Source organism: Scyliorhinus canicula, chromosome 18 (assembly GCF_902713615.1).
Source record: "Scyliorhinus canicula chromosome 18, sScyCan1.1, whole genome shotgun sequence".
Classification (NCBI taxonomy): Eukaryota; Metazoa; Chordata; class Chondrichthyes; order Carcharhiniformes; family Scyliorhinidae; genus Scyliorhinus; species Scyliorhinus canicula.
Window position 1 is genome coordinate 63662740 of NC_052163.1, and position 19064 is coordinate 63681803.

Consider the following 19064-nt stretch of genomic DNA (forward strand, 5'->3'; position numbering starts at 1 on the left):
CACCTGATTTCAACAAACTGGTAAATGACTGCAGTCAGATGCATCATTCTCATTGACATTGTTCTGTTACTTACTGAGTTACTTTGTTTTTCAAATAAATGTGCTTTTTTTTCTTTAAAGACCTTTTATTTTGGCTATTTAAAATATTAATTATTTTACTTAATATACTATGCGGCCCTTTAAAATTGTGAATTTCTGAATGTGGCCCTTGCACGGAAAAGTTTGCCCACCCCTGATCTAGACAATCACGCATGCAATGGCCCACGGTGGCACAGTGGTTAGCACTGCTGCTTCACAGCGCCAAGGACCCAGGTTCAATTCCGACCTCGGGTGACGGTCTGTGAGGAGTTTGCACTTTCTCCCGGTGTCTGCGAGGGTTTCCAACGGCAGTCCAAAGATATGCAGGTTTGGTAGCTTGGCCATGATCAATTGCCCCAAATTGATCCCCCCCCCCCCCCAATGGTTGGGTGGGGTTATGGGGATAGGGCGGGGGATGGGTCTGTTGTGCTCTTTCAGATGGTCAGTGCAGATTCGATGGGCCAAATGCCCATCTGCAATGGAGGGGTTCTATATAGATTTACACATACAAACATGCATACAGATGTACATTTAAACATATACACGTTTACAGGTATGTGCTCAAAATTACCTGTGTACATCCTTAACCATGTGTTTGGCGGATTTTTAAAAAAGAATTTAGATTACCCAATTCATTTTTTCGAATTAAGGAGCAATTTTAGTGTGGCCAATCCACCTACCCTGCACATCTTTGGGTTGTGGCAGTGAAACCCACGCAAACACGGGGAGAACATGCAAACTTCACACGGACAGTGACCCAGAGCCGGGATCGAACCTGGCACCACGGTGCTGTGAGGCAGCAGTGCTAACCACTGTGCCACCGTGCTGCCCCACCATTGGATTTTTTGAATAAATGTTTGAGTCTTACAGGACTTAAAGAAACAGGTGATATCCAAACAGGGACCTTTATTCTGTGGGCCATCTATTGGTAGATAGTACATCATGTGAGTAGACTTCAAAAGAAACTGCAGGGAAAGTCCGAACGAAAATATCCAGATTATTGAGGCCTCTCCACAAGCAACTGCCATTCTGAATCCCATATGTAAATTCAGGAAAATTCACTTATCCCTCACCAACTTGTTAAAAGGTTCCAAACCGGTTGCTGAAGCAGAAACCAAGACACAGAGCTTTACTTTATTGAGAGAGTTTTTTGGCTCATTCTGTTTCACAGCTTTTCTCCCACACAAACCAGTGTCCCAACTATCCCCTACTTATACTCTTTTACATGCAAACTAGGAGCAGGCGTAGGCCACTCGACCTCCGACCCTGCTCCACCATTCAGTACCATCATGGCTGATCTGATCGTAATCTCAACCCCACATTCCTGCCAACTCCAGATAACCTTTCACCTTCTTGTTAATCAAGAATCTATCCAACTCTGCTTTAAATATGCAAAGTTTCTGCGTCCACTGCCTTTTGGGAAGAGAGTTCCAGAGACTCACGACCCACTGCCAGAAATAAAATATCTGCCTTTAATGGGTGATCCCTTATTTTTAAACAGTGACCCCCCCCTAGTTCTAGAATCTCCCCCAAGAGGAAAGATCCTTTCATATCCACCCTGTCAATACCTCTGAGGATCTTATATGTTTCAATCAAGTCGCCTCTTAATCTTCGAAACGCTCTCTCTCCCTCCACCTTTCCACAGCCCGACAATACATAGGTCAGACTTTTATCTTTTTCTGTCGTGATTTATTACTGGAATAGGTCTCTAGTCAGTCGGCAGGAGCTGATAGCTTGCGGGGCATTACACTACATCAAACATAGCCACACTCGCACTCACACACAGGCAGATTAAGGGGCAATTTAGCATACTTCTAAACTCTAGAGTCATAGAGGTCTACAGCACTGGAAAGACCCTTCAGCCCATTGCATCTGTGCCGTAGTAGATACAGACCTAACCGCTCCAACCTTTCCTCATAAGATAGCCTTTTCTGAACTGCTGCCAACACATTTACATCCTTCCTTAAATAAGGAGACCAATACAGTACACAATACTCCAGATTTGGTCTCACCAATGCCCTGTACAACTGAAGTAATAATGAAACCAAAACAAAAAGATCAATCAATTAAATAAATAATGAGAAGGGGTGGCAGCCCTGGTGGGACACTGTAACTAAAACTAAATGTCAAAAGAAACTTAACTAATTAAACCAAAATGTCATTCCCAGAGGTGATGATGCGCCCCAACCCCTGCGGAGCCCATTGATCATGTAAGACCTGAAGCGTGCCAGTGGACACTCCTTCCCCAAGGCCACCCGGCCATGAATGTAGCCGTGGTAGAGGGGCAGACAGTCTGGCTGGATGAGGCCCTTGACTGCCACCTCCCTGAACATGTTGATGGCCAACATGGCCTAGCCCAGGAGGCAGGCATATGAGGAGGTCCTCCTCTCTTCCCACCCCCTTCCGCAACGGATGATCCCTATTAATCTGTGCTGATCGACAATTAATACCCATCACCTGTTTCTCTTGACCATGACAATGTAATTGACAAGACATGAACCCAATCTGTTCCCAATGACTCTCACTCTTGCTGGGGTTTAAGTCCACAGCACTTCCCATAACTCTCTCAAGGAACTGTTCCCTGTGCGCACACCGGAACGATGGCTGTCAGAAAGCTATTCTCATGTGAAGGTATCAGAGTCAGGCTCCATCTTATCCTCACAAATCCACACTCTTGTATCACCTCTCACAGAGTGACAACTCTCAAATATCACGAGTGCTCTTTCTCTGCCTGGCCCAGGGACTAGGAGACCAGCCTTAAAGCCGCAGTCGATGCTGTGGCTAGCACCAACTAACTCGCCATGGTGTGCTCCCAACCAACCAGCAGCCCATATCATAAGCTGATATATAAGCCAGGCACTTCCCTCCCCCACTCCCCCGCCATTTCTCATTACTCCCCAACAAGGGCAAGACACCTCATTCCCAACCCCCACTTGGAAAATTTTCCTCAAACTGTGAATCCTTTGTGGAAAGCAGTTTCATCTGGTTCTACTGTTGAGTCTTGTGAGTCAGGGAAGGAAGATTTGTTTTAAAATTAAACTTCAGCTGTTTCCTTGCAGTCTTGTCAATTGAACTCTACAGCGTGATACCAGTGTATATTTCTACAGATGTCGTTGCGACTCTGTCACTTGTGGTAACCTTGTTCTTACTCACTGTCCCTGCAGGATGCTGAAGCTATTTTTAACTGGCTGAGTGAATTCCAGCTTCAACATTATACAGCCAACTTCATCAACGCTAGTTACGATGTGCCCACCATTAGCCGAATGACCCCTGAGGTAAGTACTAAACAGTGCTTCGCTGCTGCTCGCTGCTTGCCGGGGCTCATAGAGGTTCACCCAGCCGTGCCTGCTCACGTATTTTGTTCCCTTTGCACTGAGGAGCATCAAAGCCCCAGTTCCCTGGCCGTGGCAAGGTTCAACCGAAGAGAGAATAGAACAGTGCGGCAGCAGGAGGAGACCATTCAGCCCGTCAGGCCTGTGGCTGGCTCATTCATTCCCACTCCCTTGCTTTTCCCTGATTTCCTTTTGGAATCCTTATCCACTTCTCCTTCTGAATGCTACGAAGGTGATGATGGAAAGTCGAGGCTGAATGGTATCGGATTTAGATTTTTAATAAAGCTGAAGGAGGGAGGAGGATGGATTGGGAGAGGTGAGGAGTCCCTGAAAGAGAATGAGGTGGAGTAGGAGACACTGCGACATCGTAAAGATGTAAGCTGAAAAGTACGTTGGATCGAGATTTACATAGAATCGCAGGGAACGTACCTTTCAGCCTCGTAGGACCTTGCTGGTGCTTATGTTCCACACAAGCTTCCTCCCGTCCTAATTCATCAAACTCCATCAACATATCCTTCTATTCCTTTCACTTCTGCTGTTTGTTTCATTTTCATTTGCAAGCATCTTTGTTCTTTATCTCATCTACTCCCTGCAGCAATAATTTCCATGCTCTCACCACGGGGAGGCGGTGGCGTAGTGGTATTGCCACTGGACTAGTAAACCAGAGACCCAGAGTAATGCTCTGGGGTCCCAGGTTCAAATCCCGCCACTGCAGATGGTGAAATTTGAAGTCAATAGCAATCTGGAATTCAAAGTCTAATGATAACCATATAACCATTGTCGACTGTCATAAAAACCCATCTGGTTCATTCATGTCCTTTCGGGAAGGAAATCTGTCATCCTTACCCGACCTGGCCTACAGCTAACTCCAGAACTACAGCAATTTGGTTGACTCTTAACTGCCGTTGAGAGGAATGGGCAATAAATGCTGGCACCACCTGCAATGCCCATGTCCCATGAATGAAAAAAAAATCACTTGCTGGGTAACAAAGTTTCTTCCGAATTCCCTCTTGGATTTGTTGGTAGCTATCTTATATTTATGGTTCTTAATTTCTACCCACTCAACCATCTTCTCTACATCTGCCTCATAGAACCCTTTCATTATCTACCATGTCGCCCCTCAAAGGGCCTCAATCTGTTAGATATTTCCTGATATCTATCATCTCGCAGTTCTGGTGTCACATGTTGATATGTTTTGTATCTTTTCTAGAGCCTCTATATGAATACCCACAATACGTCCAGGTGCGATCACACAGCTGATGTGTACTTTAGGCGGAAGAATTATAATAATAGGGTGGCACAGTGGTTAGCACTGCTGCCTCACAGCTCCGGGGTCCCTGGTTCAATTCCGGCCTCGGGTGACTCTTGTGTGGAGTCTGCGCATTCCCCTCCTGTCTGCGTGGGTTTCCTCCAGGTGCTCCGGTTTCCTCCCACAGTCCAAAGATGTGCAGGTTAGGTGGGCTGGCCATGCTAAATTGCCCTTAGTATCCAAAAAAGGTTAGGTGGGGTTACTGGGATAGAGGGGAGGCATGGGCTTAAATAGGGTCCGTGTAGACTCGATGCGTTGAATAGCCTCCTTCTGCACTGTAAATTCTATGATTCTATGAATAGGATAGGTTTAAGGATCGACAGTCATTGTAAGAGTGACAAAGGTGAGAAAATGGGGTTATAGACAGGAAGAGAGGCAGAGGTTGAAGGCTGGAACTAGGAGAGGGAACGGCTAGACCCCTCAGGCTTACATTGCGACAGGGTTAGTGTGGTGTCTCCAAATGCTAGGCATCATCCTAGTCTGATAGGGAGGAATCCCACTAGGTATTCGGAACTGTGGGAATGTAGCCCCGCGTATGCACAAAACAACAGGGAACAAAACAACTATCCCGGCTGGATTCTAGCCTCTGCTCTACCCAATACTAACAACTGACGTGATTCTGTGTACAGGATCTGACAGCAATCGGAGTGACAAAGCCCGGGCACAGAAAGAAGATTTCGACTGAAATTGGCAAACTGAGCATTCCAGAATGGCTTCCTGACTACAAACCGGTAGGTAATCCGCATGTTCCAGGATCCGATCCTGCTCTTTCCCAGGGCAGTTTGCATTATGTTGGTTTGCTGCTTTTATTAATTGATAAAGGGATCTGGTAGTTCCACTGTCTAAAATGTGAGTACCTCCTGCAACCAGGAACACCTCCCTCAGCCACACTGCTTCAGTATTCAATACCAGGGCGTAACTCCCATTCCTATCCCCAGAAAGGATGATATCTAACTGCCCCTTGCAGCTAATAGGATCTTCAATACCCTGGGCTGGATTCTCCGCCCTGCCACGCCACATTTCTGTTTCACCCCGCCGACGGGTGCTCCGTTACGCCGGCCGGTCAATGAGGTTTCCCATTGTGGAGCAGCCCCACGCCGTCGGGAAACCCCCTGGCTGCCGGCAAAATGGAGCATCCCACCGGCAGAGAATCCAGCCCAATGTTTTTACATTTTTATAGTCAGTTACTTCAGAGAGACTAGCTGTATTATCTACGTCACAAGTGAGAAATGTCCAACGTGATTGGCTGAAATTCATTTCACAATTTTGTTTTTGTAAGTAATGGAGGTTAGTGCTGGCAAATGAACATGTTGCCCACCGTGACTCCCAGTGTGTGCTCCAAACACAGGCACAGCACGGTTTTAGATACAGAATAAAGCTCCCTCTACACCATCCCCATCAAATACCCAGCACGGTAGCATTGTGGATAGCACAATCGCTTCACAGCTCCAGGGTCCCAGGTTCGATTCCGGCTTGGGACACTATATGTGCGGAGTCTGCACATCTTCCCCGTGTGTGCGTGGGTTTCCTCCGGGTGCTCCGGTTTCCTCCCACAGTCCAAAGATGTGCAAGTTAGGTGGATTGGACATGATAAATTGCCCTTAATGTCCAAAATTGCCCTTAGTGTTAGGTGGGGTAACTGGGTTATGGGGATAGGGTGGCGGTGTTAACCTTGGGCAGGGTGCTCTTTCCAGGAGCCGGTGCAGACTCGATGGGCCAAATGGCCTCCTTCTGCACTGTAAATTCTGTGAAATACTCCCAGGACAGGTACAGCACGGGGTTAAATGCAGAGTAAAGCTCCCTCTACACTGTCCCCATCAAACACTCCCGGGACAGGTACAGCATGGGGTTAGATGCAGAGTAAAGCTCCCTCTACACTGTCTCACATCAAGTGCAGCAGAAAATAATAATAATATTTTTTTTGAACATGGTATCACATTCCTCAGAATATCTTGAAGCTCTTCAGGTTCTAACAGGTACCTTTTGAAGTGTATTTGCTGTTGATTTATGAGTTTATTGCAGAGTACCCTCACCTCACAGGGTCACTGCCCATTGCACTCAATTAAGAATTTACTCTGTGCTATCTGAGTGAAATCGCCAATTGCAGCCAAACTAAAAACTATTTTATTTACACCAGTGGATTAATACCTCCCAAGAACTCGGCTACATCTCCTTTGAAATGAAATGAAAATGAAAATCACTTATTGTCTCAAGTAGGCTTCAAATGAAGTTACTGTGAAAAGCCCCTAATCGCCACATTCTGGCACCTGTTCGGGGAGGCTGGTACGGGAATCGAACCATCCTGCTGGCCTTGGACTGCTTTACAAGCCAGCTATTTAGCCCACTGTGCTAAACCAGCCCCTTTACCTTGCTTTCCTGAATTAATTTGAGCCAATGTCCAAGAGTGTGAAAGGGTGGTGTCTAACTACTGCATTACCAAGAGTCCCAGTGCATTCTGTCAAGAAGCATTTAATCAGGTCTTACAGTCCTCTCAATCTAAGGCAGAGCCTTTCCCTCATGTTGCAGTGTAGAGCGAAGTAGCAAGATCCAGACTTAACCTACTGGTTGTGCCTGTTTACAGAGGACAGCCAAGAGAGCGGCAGCTGGAAAACAATTCAGAAAAGGTTCACTGGGCTGATTTGTTGGATGTAGGGGTTGTCTGAGAAAGAAGCACCAAGGATCGGGCCTGTACTCATTGGAGTTCAGAAGAACAGGAGGTGACCTTATTGATAGGTGTAAGATTCTGAGGGGATTTGATGGGATAGATGCAGAAAAGATGCTTTCTCTGGTGAGGGAATTTAAACAAAAGTACATTTTCAGAATAAAGAGTCTCCCGTTTAAAATGGAGATGGGGGCGGGGGGGGGGGGGGGTTGTTAATCTTTGGAATTCCCTACTCCAGAGAGTAGTGCAGGCTGGCTCCCTGAATATGGTCAAGACTGAGTTTGAATGATCTTTGAATGATAAAGTCCAGAGTTATGGGGAGGCTGGCAGTAAAGTGGACTTCAAGCCACAATCGGATCAGCCGTGATCATATTGGGTAGTGAAACAGGCTCAAAGGGCCAAGTGGCCTACTCCTGGCTCCTATTTCTTCATTCTTAGTTCAGTATTTAATGTCCACTGGGGCATGCCTTTGAGGTTGCACAAACCCAATCCATGTAACAAGTTGTTATCTGCCAATGGAAGGTGCTGGGATATTCTGCAAATGGGCTGTGCGGGAGCAAATGAGGAATGGGTACATGCGTCCGGATCAATACCCAGTGACCCCTGCTGGAAAGTCCACAAAGGGGGTGAGGGTTAAGCTTTGACCCAGCTGTGATGAACCTGGTAGCCGATCAGCCTGTTGCCGAATGGGCTCAGTCGTAAAGAATGGCAAAGGGTACCGAGTCGCTGTAGCCCTGAAGGAGGAGGCAACAGTGGGCAGGAGTGGGTGGGAGCTTTACACGCAGCCCAACATACAAAAAGCCAGGAAGCACTTTGAAGTCTTTTGTGCTGAATTTTACTGACTGTGTTTCGCAGGTAGATCTGTTCGAGTGGCTCAGTGTCATCGGTTTGCCTCAGTACCACAAGAAACTAGTGGACAATGGGTACGACAGCATTAACTTCGTAAGCGAGATCACCTGGGAGGACCTGCAAGAAATTGGGATCACACAATTGGGTAAGAGTGACTGCCTCTGTGATGTCTACGCTCAGTTTTTTGATCCTTGGCCTGTGCAGCCTGTCAACCTCCATTTGAGAGAGCTGTTGGATCGCACTAATGCTCTTGGTGCCCACTCCGTGGGCCAAGACAGGGTAAAACCTGGTATGTTTCCTCCTGCAGAGTGCACAGGATGAGGATCACACCTGATACTGCCCATGCTCTCTCAGTCGCCACTGACATAGGGCAGCACGGTAGCATAGTGGTTAACACAGTTGCTTCACAGCTCTCGGGTCCCAGGTTCGATTCCTGGCTGGGTCACTGTCTGTGCGGAGTCTCTACGTTCTCCCCGTGTCTGCGTGGGTTTCCGCCGGGTGCTCCAGTTTCCTCCCACAGTTCAAAGATGTGCGGGTTAGGTGCACATCTAAGATGTGCGGGTTAGGTGGAAGGGTATATATGTGGGCTTGAGTGGGGTGCTCTTTGTAAGGGCCTGTGCAGACTCGATGGGCCGAATGGCCTCCTTCTGCACTGTAAATTCTATAAGAATTCTATATGTAATGATCACCTGGGTGAGGTCCCTCAGAGTGACTGGGGTCTGTGGGGGGCTGTACCCCTGTTTTTTATTTTATCAGTAACTTCAGGAAGGGCGGGGAAGAAAATTGGGCTTTCAGTCTTTTTCTCTGAGTGACCAGTTTGTTTTCTTGTAGGACATCAGAAGAAGATGATGATTGCCGTGAAGAAGCTTTTGGATGTGCAGAAGGCGTTAAATCAGGCAGAGGTGGAGGCTAAAACCGCGACACTCAGGCGCAAGGCTCCCAACGCGCTGGAGATTGTCACCATCGAGCCCTCGCAAGGTGAGAATGGAGAATGCCAGTCTCCTCAAACGCCAAAGATGCTGACCTTCCAGGACAGCGAGTTGAGCCACGAGCTGCAATCTGCCATGTCCAACCCTTTCTACAATTGCCAGGAAAACCTTGTGATGAAGCAGGTCGGGGCCATCTCCCGGAGTCAGGAGAGCATTGGCATCCGATCCAGAGGATCTGGCCACTCCCAGGAGAATGTGCTCGGGAAGACCAAGACAGACAGCAAGTCCCAGGAAAGCCTTGGCAGCGGAGATGGGAGCAGCAGTAGTGGGAGCAGTGGCAGGACCACCTTGTTTCCTCACTTGAGGGATGCAGCACTGGTTCATATTGTTGAGCCGATCCAGGAAAATGCAAATGGTTTGGGGCACAGCATTGGAGGCAGTCCGAGTAAGGAGAGAAATGTGCCTGACGGGCGAGACCATTACCAAAGGCCTGTGCCTAACCCAATGAAGACACTGCCTTCTCAATATCCACTTCCTCAATCACCAAACTTCACTCCGCCTCATACTCCAAGTAAAGGGAAGACAGTCCAAGCCTTTGTGTACCCACAGCTGCCTGTCAATGGCAAACCCTTCCGCTCAACATTGGAACCCTCCAAGCAGCAAAGCTCAAAGTCCATGTCCCCCGTGCCAGGGAACCAGGGCTTTATCTACATCCACTCACATTGCAGCATCGCCAATGGCGGGGTGCCAGAGGATGGACCGCGCCTCAACCCTGTGGTACTGGCAAATGCTGTGCCAATTATCCGCTGTCCGGTGCTGGGCAAGGAGCTGAACGGAGACATTTTCAGGCCAAAGAAGAGGTCGCACAGCCTGAACCGCTACGCCATGTCAGACGGTGAGCCGGAGGAGGAAGACACGGGCACTGGAGCCATCTGCTCATACGCCACCCTTACCCGGCGCCCAGGGCGCAACCAGGCCTCCAAGGGTCAGTGGCCGGTGGACAAAAATGTCAACCGCAGCCAGTCATTTGCCATCCGGGGGAAGAGGAAAGGACCCCCACCCCCTCCGCCCAAGCGCCTGAGCTCCGTGTCCAACTGCCAGGGGCAGGAGACTGAGCAAGAGCCAGCCTCCGACTCAGCCACTATCCCCCAGAATGCACCTGACCTGGTAGATGGGCTGCCCATGCAACAGGAACTCAGTGAAGGGATGGCAAGCAATGAGACTGGAAGCGTGAGGAGCATTGCTGCCAGGTTGGAGATGTCCAGCAACCCTGGAGGCCAGGCCAAACCTGTGGCCTTATTGAAACCTTCCAGGATCGAGAAGAGGGAGACTCCTGACGTGAAGAGGGAGAACCAGGAAACTGTTCCCAAGAATCTTGATCATTGTGGAGCTAGCTCCGTGCCAGCCAAGGCAGTGGCTAGACAGCCAGAAAAAGCGAGAGACTCCGCTAACAGACGACGGACATTCAGCGAGCCGGGAGTCAGCCTGGAGACGGCCGCAGTGACTGAAGCTTTCAGACCTGATGGGGAAGAGGCAAAGTCTGATGCTGAGGATGAGGCCAAAGTTGGCACGGGAGATCTCGAAGCCTCTTCGACCTCTCAGAATAGCTCCAGTGAGTGTATCCCTTTTGCTGAGGAGGGGATTTTAACCATAAAGCAAAGGCCAAAACCAAACAGTGTGCTCAGAGGGGATGTCAATGTGAACTCTACGGAGATAGCCAGTGGCTCTGCAGATACCAACGAAGTAACCGGGCTATCTGGAGAGGGTGGTGAGGAAATAAAGGGCCACGACTTGCAACTGAGTGATGGAAGGATTGCAGTGACAGGCCCAACTCCCAACCTACTAGAACCCCCTGAATTTAACCTGACAGAATCTGACACTGTCAAACGAAGACCAAAGACCAGAGAGAAAGAGCTATTGCAAACTTCAGTCGGCACCCCACAGCAACATGTTCTGATGCAGGGACCTCGCTACGCAGAGGCTCAGGCTGTGCATGTTGTGGACTCCAGGCCTCAGGTGGGCCCCCGCGTGAAAAGTGACATGGATGACGATGCCTGCGTCGAATTTAGGATTGCTGAGATTGAGAGGAGTCTCCAGTCTTTAGAGAAAGGGACTAAAAAGACTCTGAAACCTCCTCTCTCCCCCAAACCAGCTCTTGCCTATCTCCAACAGACACCCAAACAGACCGGATCAGTGCCCATCTCCACCAGGCCATCTCTGACCAGGGGACCAGCCACAGGTAACATGATCACAGAATGTCTAATGTGGGGAGTGGGGTAATCTTTGCACCTTTAATACAACTCCAGCCTAGATTGATGGAATGAACACCCATCCCCAGTGACACAGTGGACAAGGAGCTTCTGCGGTGCTAAGTCATTGCAGACCCAAAGGCCCCATGACTGAGACCACAATCAGCTGAACCTCAATTGGAGCAAAACCATTAGCCTCAGTGCCACGCTGGTTGGCCAAACCTCGTATCTGTGCATGTTGGCTAGAGGCAGTTAGGCTGAGCCTTCCACAGTTGAATAGCCAGCAGAACTCTGACATGAAAACCACCTCAATTCCTGCTCTAGAGACTTGGGAACTTCAGCAGACACTGCAGTGCAGTACTGAGGGAGTGTCACACTGTCAGAGGAGCGTTAAACCCAGCCCTAAACGTTAAATCCTCTCTGCCCTCTCAGGTGTATGCAAAAGATCCCTCAGCACTACTTTGAGGAAGAGTGGGCCTGGGGGCCCTTAACCATCATCCATATAACAGTGATCTTACTGTGTGCAAATCGGTGACTACTTTTATCTGCATGAGCAAAATGACCATAAAAACAAAGAACAAAAAAAATTACAGGACAGGAACAGGCCCTTCGGCCCTCCCAGCCTGCGCCAATCCAGATCCTTTATCTAAACCTGTCTCCTATTTTCCAAGGATCTACTTCCCTCTTTTCCCGCCCGTTCATATCTGTCTAGATGCATCTTAAATGATGCTATCGCACCCGCCTCTACCACCTCCGCTGGCAAAGCATTCCAGGCACCCACCACCCTCTACGTAAAAAACTTCCCACGCACATCTCCCTTAAACTTTTCCCCTCTCATCTTGAAATTGTGACCCCTTGTAACTGACACCCCCACTCTTGGAAAAAGCTTGTTGCTATCCACCCTGTCCATACTTCTCATAATTTTGTAGACCTCAATCAGGTCTCCCCTCAACCTCCGTCTTTCCAATGAAAGCAGTCCTAATCTACTCAACCTTTCTTCAGAGCTAGCACCCTCCATACCAGGCAACATCCTGGTGAACCTCCTCTGCACCCTCTCTAAAGTATCCACATCCTTCTGGTAATGTGGTGACCAGAACTGCACGCAGTATTCCAAATGTGACCTAACCAAAGTCCTATACAACTGTAACATGACCTGCCGACTCTTGTACTCAATACCCCGTCCGATGAAGGCAAGCATGCTGTATGCCTTCTTGACCACTCTATCGACCTGCGTTGCCACCTTCAGGGTACAATGTACCTGAACTCCCAGATCTCTCTGTACATCATTTTTCCCCAGGACTCTTCCATTGACCATATAGTCCGCTCTTGAATTAGATCATCCAAAATGCATCAACTCGCATTTGCCTGGATTGAACTCCATCTGCCATTTCTCTGCCCAACTCTCTAATGGTACTTCCATCTTCTGTGTGGGAGTTCAGCAAAAGATGCGTTCTTAAACTGTTCCTAAAACTTTGATTTTGAAAAGTAAGTTGTTACTTTATTCTGCCCTTTCTTTTTAGAATTCTGCCAAAATCAGCCTGCCTTCTCCACACCGTCCACCTCCCCGAAGTCCACACTGGCACGAGGACTGCCGTTTGCCAGTCCCAAAGCAAGCAGACCTCCTGTGGGCGGCAGCCTGGCTGTCACAGTGGCAGGATCCCCATGCCCTCTGCAGGAACTAGGGTCTGCGCACACCTCTGTGCCCATAGGCCGGGTTGCTGGGAAAGCAGGGCTGACGGGAGGATCGCTCGCAAAGCCTGGGGTGGAGGCCCCGCAGACAGTACTGGCTCATCAACGACTGGAACAAACTAGCACCTCGCTGGAGGCGGCTCTTCACGCGGTGGAGCAGAAACTGACCCAAGAGGACAATGGCAATGATGTGTAAGTGACCATTAGCAGCAAACCCTGCCTCGCCACCTGCTAGTGTAGTGGGTAGGTTACTGGACAAGTCATCTATACCGATATTAGAAAGTGTAAAGAGGGAGCATATTGATAAATAAGCTAATCACAAGGAAGGTAGTTAATGTGCTGAATGACTGCAAACTCCTTTACACGGAAAGAAGGACAAAAATTTGTACAGAGGGTGAAACGAAAGAGACGAGAAGTCAGCACAAAGGAGAAGGCGACAGATGGGGGCTAGGTGACAGAGAATTACATAAAAATGGGCAGCATGGAATCAGGCCATTCGGCCCAACTGCTCTGTGCTGGTATTCCACACGAGCCATTCTCTTATCCCTCTTCATCTCACCCTAACTGTGTATCCTTCCAGCCATTGCTCCTACTTGCATTTTTCAAACTTCACCCTAAGGTCACCTGTGTTATTCACCTCAACCACCTCTCATGGTAGCAAGTTCCACCTTCTCAACACTCTCTGGATCAAGAGGGTTTCTCCTGAATTCCTTCTCATATTTTCCATGAACTATCTCGTATTTATCAAGTGAAACATTTTACCTACGTCTCCCTTACGTTCTCTCTTCCAGCCTACAGAGATTCCCGTTTGCCTTTCAGACTCTGATCACGCTAAATGTCACACACCTGGAAGACTGTAACCTTTCCAGATGCTGATTGGCCCTCTGTATATTTCCAACATGTTTCATAATAGCCTAAGGGATAGGAGCGGGAGTGGACCATTCGGCCCCACGAGCCTGCTCCTATGCAGTCCCATCATGTCTTATCTTCCGTCTCAACTTCACATTCTCACCTACTTCCCACATCCCTGATAAATTAGAAGTCTATCAGTCTCTGTCTCGAATATATTCAATGATGGAGCATCCAGAACCCTATTAGCTAGTTTATTTTAAGGATTCACAACTCTCTGAGTCAAGAAATGCTTCTTTAAATCAGGCCTAAATGATTAATCCCTTATCCTGAGACTGTGCCCCCAGGTTCTAGATTACCCGGTGAGGGGAATCAACCTCTCAGAGTAAATCCTGTCAAGCTCCTTCAGAATCCAGGATGTTTTAATAAGATTACCTCTTGTTCTTCTAAACACCAGAGAGGATAGGCCCAATTTCCACAGCATCTCATCATATGTAGGACAACCCTCTCATCCCAGGAACCAATCTAGTGGACCTTCACTGTACTGCCTCGAAGGCAAGTCTATCCTTCCGAAAATGAAAATGAAATGAATGAAAATCACTTATTGTCACGAGTAGGCTTCAATGAAGTTACTGTGAAAAGCCCCTAGTCGCTACATTCCGGCGCCTGTCCGGGGAGGCTGGTACGGAAATTGAACCGTGCTGCTGGCCTGCTTGGTCTGCTTTAAAAGCCAGCGATTTAGCCGAGTGAGCTAAACCAGCCCCTGAGGTATTGAGACAAAAACGGCACACAGTATTTCTGTTGTGGTCTCCCCAAGGCCCTGTACAATTGTAACAAGAGTTCCTTGCCCTTGTATTCTAATTCCCTTGCAATAAACATGCCAATTACCTTCCTAAAGACGTGCTGTACTGGCATGCTAAGTCTCTGTGTTTCTTTAACAAGTACACGCAAGTCTTTCTGAACATCAACATTTACATGTTTTGTGCCTTATAAAGAAAAATCTACTTTTCTATTCTAATGGCCAAAATTAATCACCTCACACTTCTCCACGTTATACTCCATCTGCCACCTTATTGCCCATTCACTGCACCTGACTATCTGCAGCACGGTTTTGTGAAGGGGAGGTCGTGTCTCACTAACTTGATAGAGTTTTTCGAGTAGGCCACAAAGATGATTGATGCAGGTAGGGCAGTGGATGTTGTCTATATGGACTCCAGTAAGGCCTTTGACAAGGTCCCTCATGGCAGACTGGTACAAAAGGTGAAGTCACTTGGGATCAGGGGTGAGCTGGCAAGATGGATACAGAACTGGCTAGGTCATAGAAGGCAGAGACTAGCAATGGAAGTGTGCTTTTCTGATTGGAGGGCTGTGACTAGTGGTGTACCACAGGGATCAGTGCTGGGACCTTTGCTGTTCGTAGTATATATAAATGATTTGGAGGAAAATGTAACTGGTCTGATTAGTAAGTTTGCAGACGACACAAAGGTTGGTGGAATTGCGGATAGCTATGAGGACTGTCAGAGGATACAGCAGGATTTAGATCGTTTAGAGACTTGGGCGGAGAGATGGTAGATGGAGTTTAATCCGGAAAAATGCGAGGTAATGCATTTTGGAAGGTCTAATGCAGGTAGGGAATATACAGTGAATGGTAGAACCCTCAAGAGTATTGACAGTCAGAGAGATCTAGGTGTACAGGTCCACAGGTTACTGAAAGGGGCAACACAGGTGGAGAAGGTAGTCAAGAAGGCAAAGGCATGCCTGCTTTCATTGGCCGGGGCATTGAGTATAAAAAATGGCAGGTCATGTTGCAGCTGTATAGAACCTTAGGCCACGCTTGGAGTTAGTGTCCAATTCTGGTCGCCATACTACCAGAAGGATGTGGAGGCTTTAGAGAGGGTGCAGAAGAGATTTACCAGGATGTTGCCTGGCATGGAGGGCATTAGCTATGAGGGCCGGTTGAATAAACTCGGTTTGTTCTCACTGGAATGACGGAGGTTGAGGGGCGACCTCATAGAGGTCTACAAAATTATGAGGGGCATAGACAGAGTGGATAGTCAGAGGCTTTTTCCCAGGGTAGAGGGGTCAATTACTGGGGGGGCATAGGTTTAAGGTGTGAGCGGCAAGGTTTAGAGGAGATGTACGAGACTTTTTACACAGAAGGTAGTGGGTGCCTGGAACTCGCTGACGGAGGAGGTGGTGGAAGCAGAGACGATAGTGATGTTTAATGGGCATCTTGACAAATACATGAATAGGATGACAATAGAGGGATACGGACCCCGGAAGTGCAGAAGATTTTAGTTTAGACGGGCAGCATAGTCGGCACAGGCTTGGAAGGCCGAAGGGCCTGTTCCTGTGCTGTACTTTTCTTTGTTCTTTGTTCTATCTGTTTGTAGCCTCTTTGTGTCTATCTTACTGCTAACAGTCCCATCTAGCTTTGTACCATGGATACATTAATCTCTTTGTCTAAGGCCTTAGTAAATGTTGAGGCCCCAGTGCTGTTTCTGTCAGTATCTGATTCCTCTCTTGTTGCTTTTTAAATTTTCTTTTATTCCCCCTACCCCACAGCTCCATTTCCGTGAAGTCAGCCGGCAACATTTTAGATGATATCGGGAGCATGTTCGACGACCTGGCTGATCAGCTGGATGCCATGTTGGACTGAGACCATGGAGCCACTATTAAAGTCCTGCGGCAAAAATGCCGACGTTATCCCTTTGAACCCCGATGGGAATGATGCCAGTGTAAAGCTCCATGCCACAGGTCACCCAGGGTGTTTGGAGAAAACCCCCGGGCATCCCATGTCGTTAAAGACCGCAGCCGAAGCAGAGTTTTGAATCAATTGGCCATCGCTGCATCAGATTTTATAGGGGTGGGTAAATGGCACACCCCAGAATCAAGTTTGGACAGAAACCTCTGCCATTATGAGATAGCTGGCAGCTTTTGAACCTGGCGAGAACTAACCGCAGAACCTAAGAGACTGAGACTGAATTTCATTGCATTATTTTTTAAACATATGTATATATTTCCCTTCCTGTCAGCTTCTGCTGATGCTGCAATGAGCACTTAAATGAGTTAAAGCACAAAATGTAGAACCGGGGGCCCCCAGTGAAGAGAGGATTCAACCGTAGCCATGCGAGGTGATGACCTTCAAACCATTGTCACTAAAGACCCACCCATGCACTCGAGACACAGCCGACAACAGTTGATTCGGCTCTTACAGAGCGGAGAGCCAGTTCATCCTCCGATACTGGTGGGCGAATTGGACAGGTTGGCATTGCAAGCGATTCAACTTGCAACCCAGCACTTTCCTCAAAGTGGACCTGACTGACCGGACCCGTGTTTCTCAAACTGTTCCACAAAGTAAAATTCTACTTCCTCAAGCTTAATGCGAAACTGTTTTTAAAAACCCAGGGACTTTTGTATCTTGGAGGAACAGAGGACACGATTACAGTGTTGGGATATCTTGGAGCAGCTTCACACTTACTTTAAATTGAAGACTAGCACTGCAGGAAGTCTGCGCAACTCAGCTACTGCCGTCAGGAAAGACCACAGTACGATTTCTGGCCAGGCTCTTGTGAAACACCTTTGGGACAGTTTAACTCCAGTGTAGGTGCTATACAAATGCAAGTTGTTGTTAGCCAAGGCGGATATATTCCAGAGGATGTAAAGTTGTGCCTTGTCTGTACCGAGCCCTGGCACAGAGTCCAGTCTCAGAAATTCGGAGGTGGTCAAGTCCTCATGTCCATGTTGCCCCTGCCATTTGCTGATTACATACAGTCGGGGCAGTCAAAGACCCCCTGCCCCTCCACGCTGAGGCGGGAGCTCGTTACTCGTGGGTTTGCGACGTTGCGTGTCTGCCAGCTGAGGATGAGGCATATGCATCTTCCACATCCTGCCCCGTGTAGTGACGCCCTACACTGTGGATCGAGAGGGAGATGTGTATTGTTCTGGTACCAGACCAGTTGCAGTCACCGTACCATCAGCACTCCGAGGGGCCTGGTGCCATGTACTGACCAATCAGCACAAGGTCCTGATGTGGAACATTTAAATGGAAAAGGAGGATACAAAATCTTCTGCGACCTCGATGAGGGATACCATTTTGAAGAATGTCATAGTCTTGGGTTTGGTGCGCTGTATCATTCCCAGTGAATCACTGTTCCCAGACATTCCATTTACTGTCGGCAGCTGACATGAACTCCCCCTGTCCCCCACCCTCAGAGGAGGGGTGCATCTTATATGAATGTTGAATTCACATTTCCATGTTTCAGAAGGTAATCATGAAATTATTAGCGTATGGAAACCCTAAATCTTGCAACATACAGAGAAACATATTTTTCTAAAAACTGTGGGAATGATGGAGAGCAAAATATTTAAACCATGTGCAGTGCTGTTTGTTCTGTTTATCAGCCTCAATCCTAACATAGTCACAGGACCTCAATATATCCTCCAGATCGCGACTCCATCTCTATCTGTAGAAGCAGGTTATGTACCTTGTCTGGTGTCTGTGTGGCTGGTAAAGAAATGTTTGTGTAGCATGTATGTTGTATGTGTGTCTGTTACTGCAGAACGATTTCCAGCTATGGTGCCAAACGCAACATTTTTTAAAAAAATAAAAAAATTTAGAGTACCCAATAATTTTTTCCAATTAAGGGGCAATCTACCTATCCTGCACATCTTTGGGTTGTGGGGGTGAAACCCACGCAGACACGGGGAGAATGTGCAAACTCCACACGGGAAGTGACCCAGGGCCGGGATTCGAACCCGGCTCCCAGCGCCGTAGGCATCAATGCTAACCACTGTGCCACCGTGCTGCCCACAACATTTAAACTGGGTTGGGACAAACCTAGTGTGAACAACTCCAGTGATGCCAAACATGCTTCTAATTCCAGTTCCTGGGATGGCTTGGAGGAAAGGTGTCAGGAGCGTCAATCGACAACTAGTCGGCTTTCAATAATCCGAAATTCCCATTTTCTCCTGATAGTTGCTCGGGTCCCAATTGCACTGGCTCCCATCCCATGTTTAAATGCCCATTCTTCATGCTTCTTACACAGTGAGTGTTGGCAAACTGTTAAAACAGTGGTGAATGCGATCGGGGAGAGCACACCAATTGAACCCAAACCT

The 19064-nt window shown here is 48.0% G+C and overlaps 1 protein-coding gene across 2 annotated transcripts in view; it reads left to right on the forward strand.

Moving 5' to 3' along the window:
- Positions 1 to 18570, forward strand: part of LOC119952964 (caskin-2-like) — a 320000-nt gene extending 301430 nt beyond the window's left edge. For both annotated transcript variants that reach the window (XM_038776607.1, XM_038776608.1), the window contains 6 exons: positions 3243 to 3353; positions 5349 to 5450; positions 8237 to 8375; positions 9062 to 11398; positions 12929 to 13289; positions 16512 to 18570. In XM_038776607.1, the coding sequence (XP_038632535.1) occupies positions 3243 to 3353; positions 5349 to 5450; positions 8237 to 8375; positions 9062 to 11398; positions 12929 to 13289; positions 16512 to 16605 (3144 nt within the window). In that variant the 3' untranslated portion in view covers positions 16606 to 18570. The remainder of the gene's footprint in view (positions 1 to 3242; positions 3354 to 5348; positions 5451 to 8236; positions 8376 to 9061; positions 11399 to 12928; positions 13290 to 16511) is intronic.
- The last annotated feature ends 494 nt before the right edge of the window (positions 18571 to 19064 follow it).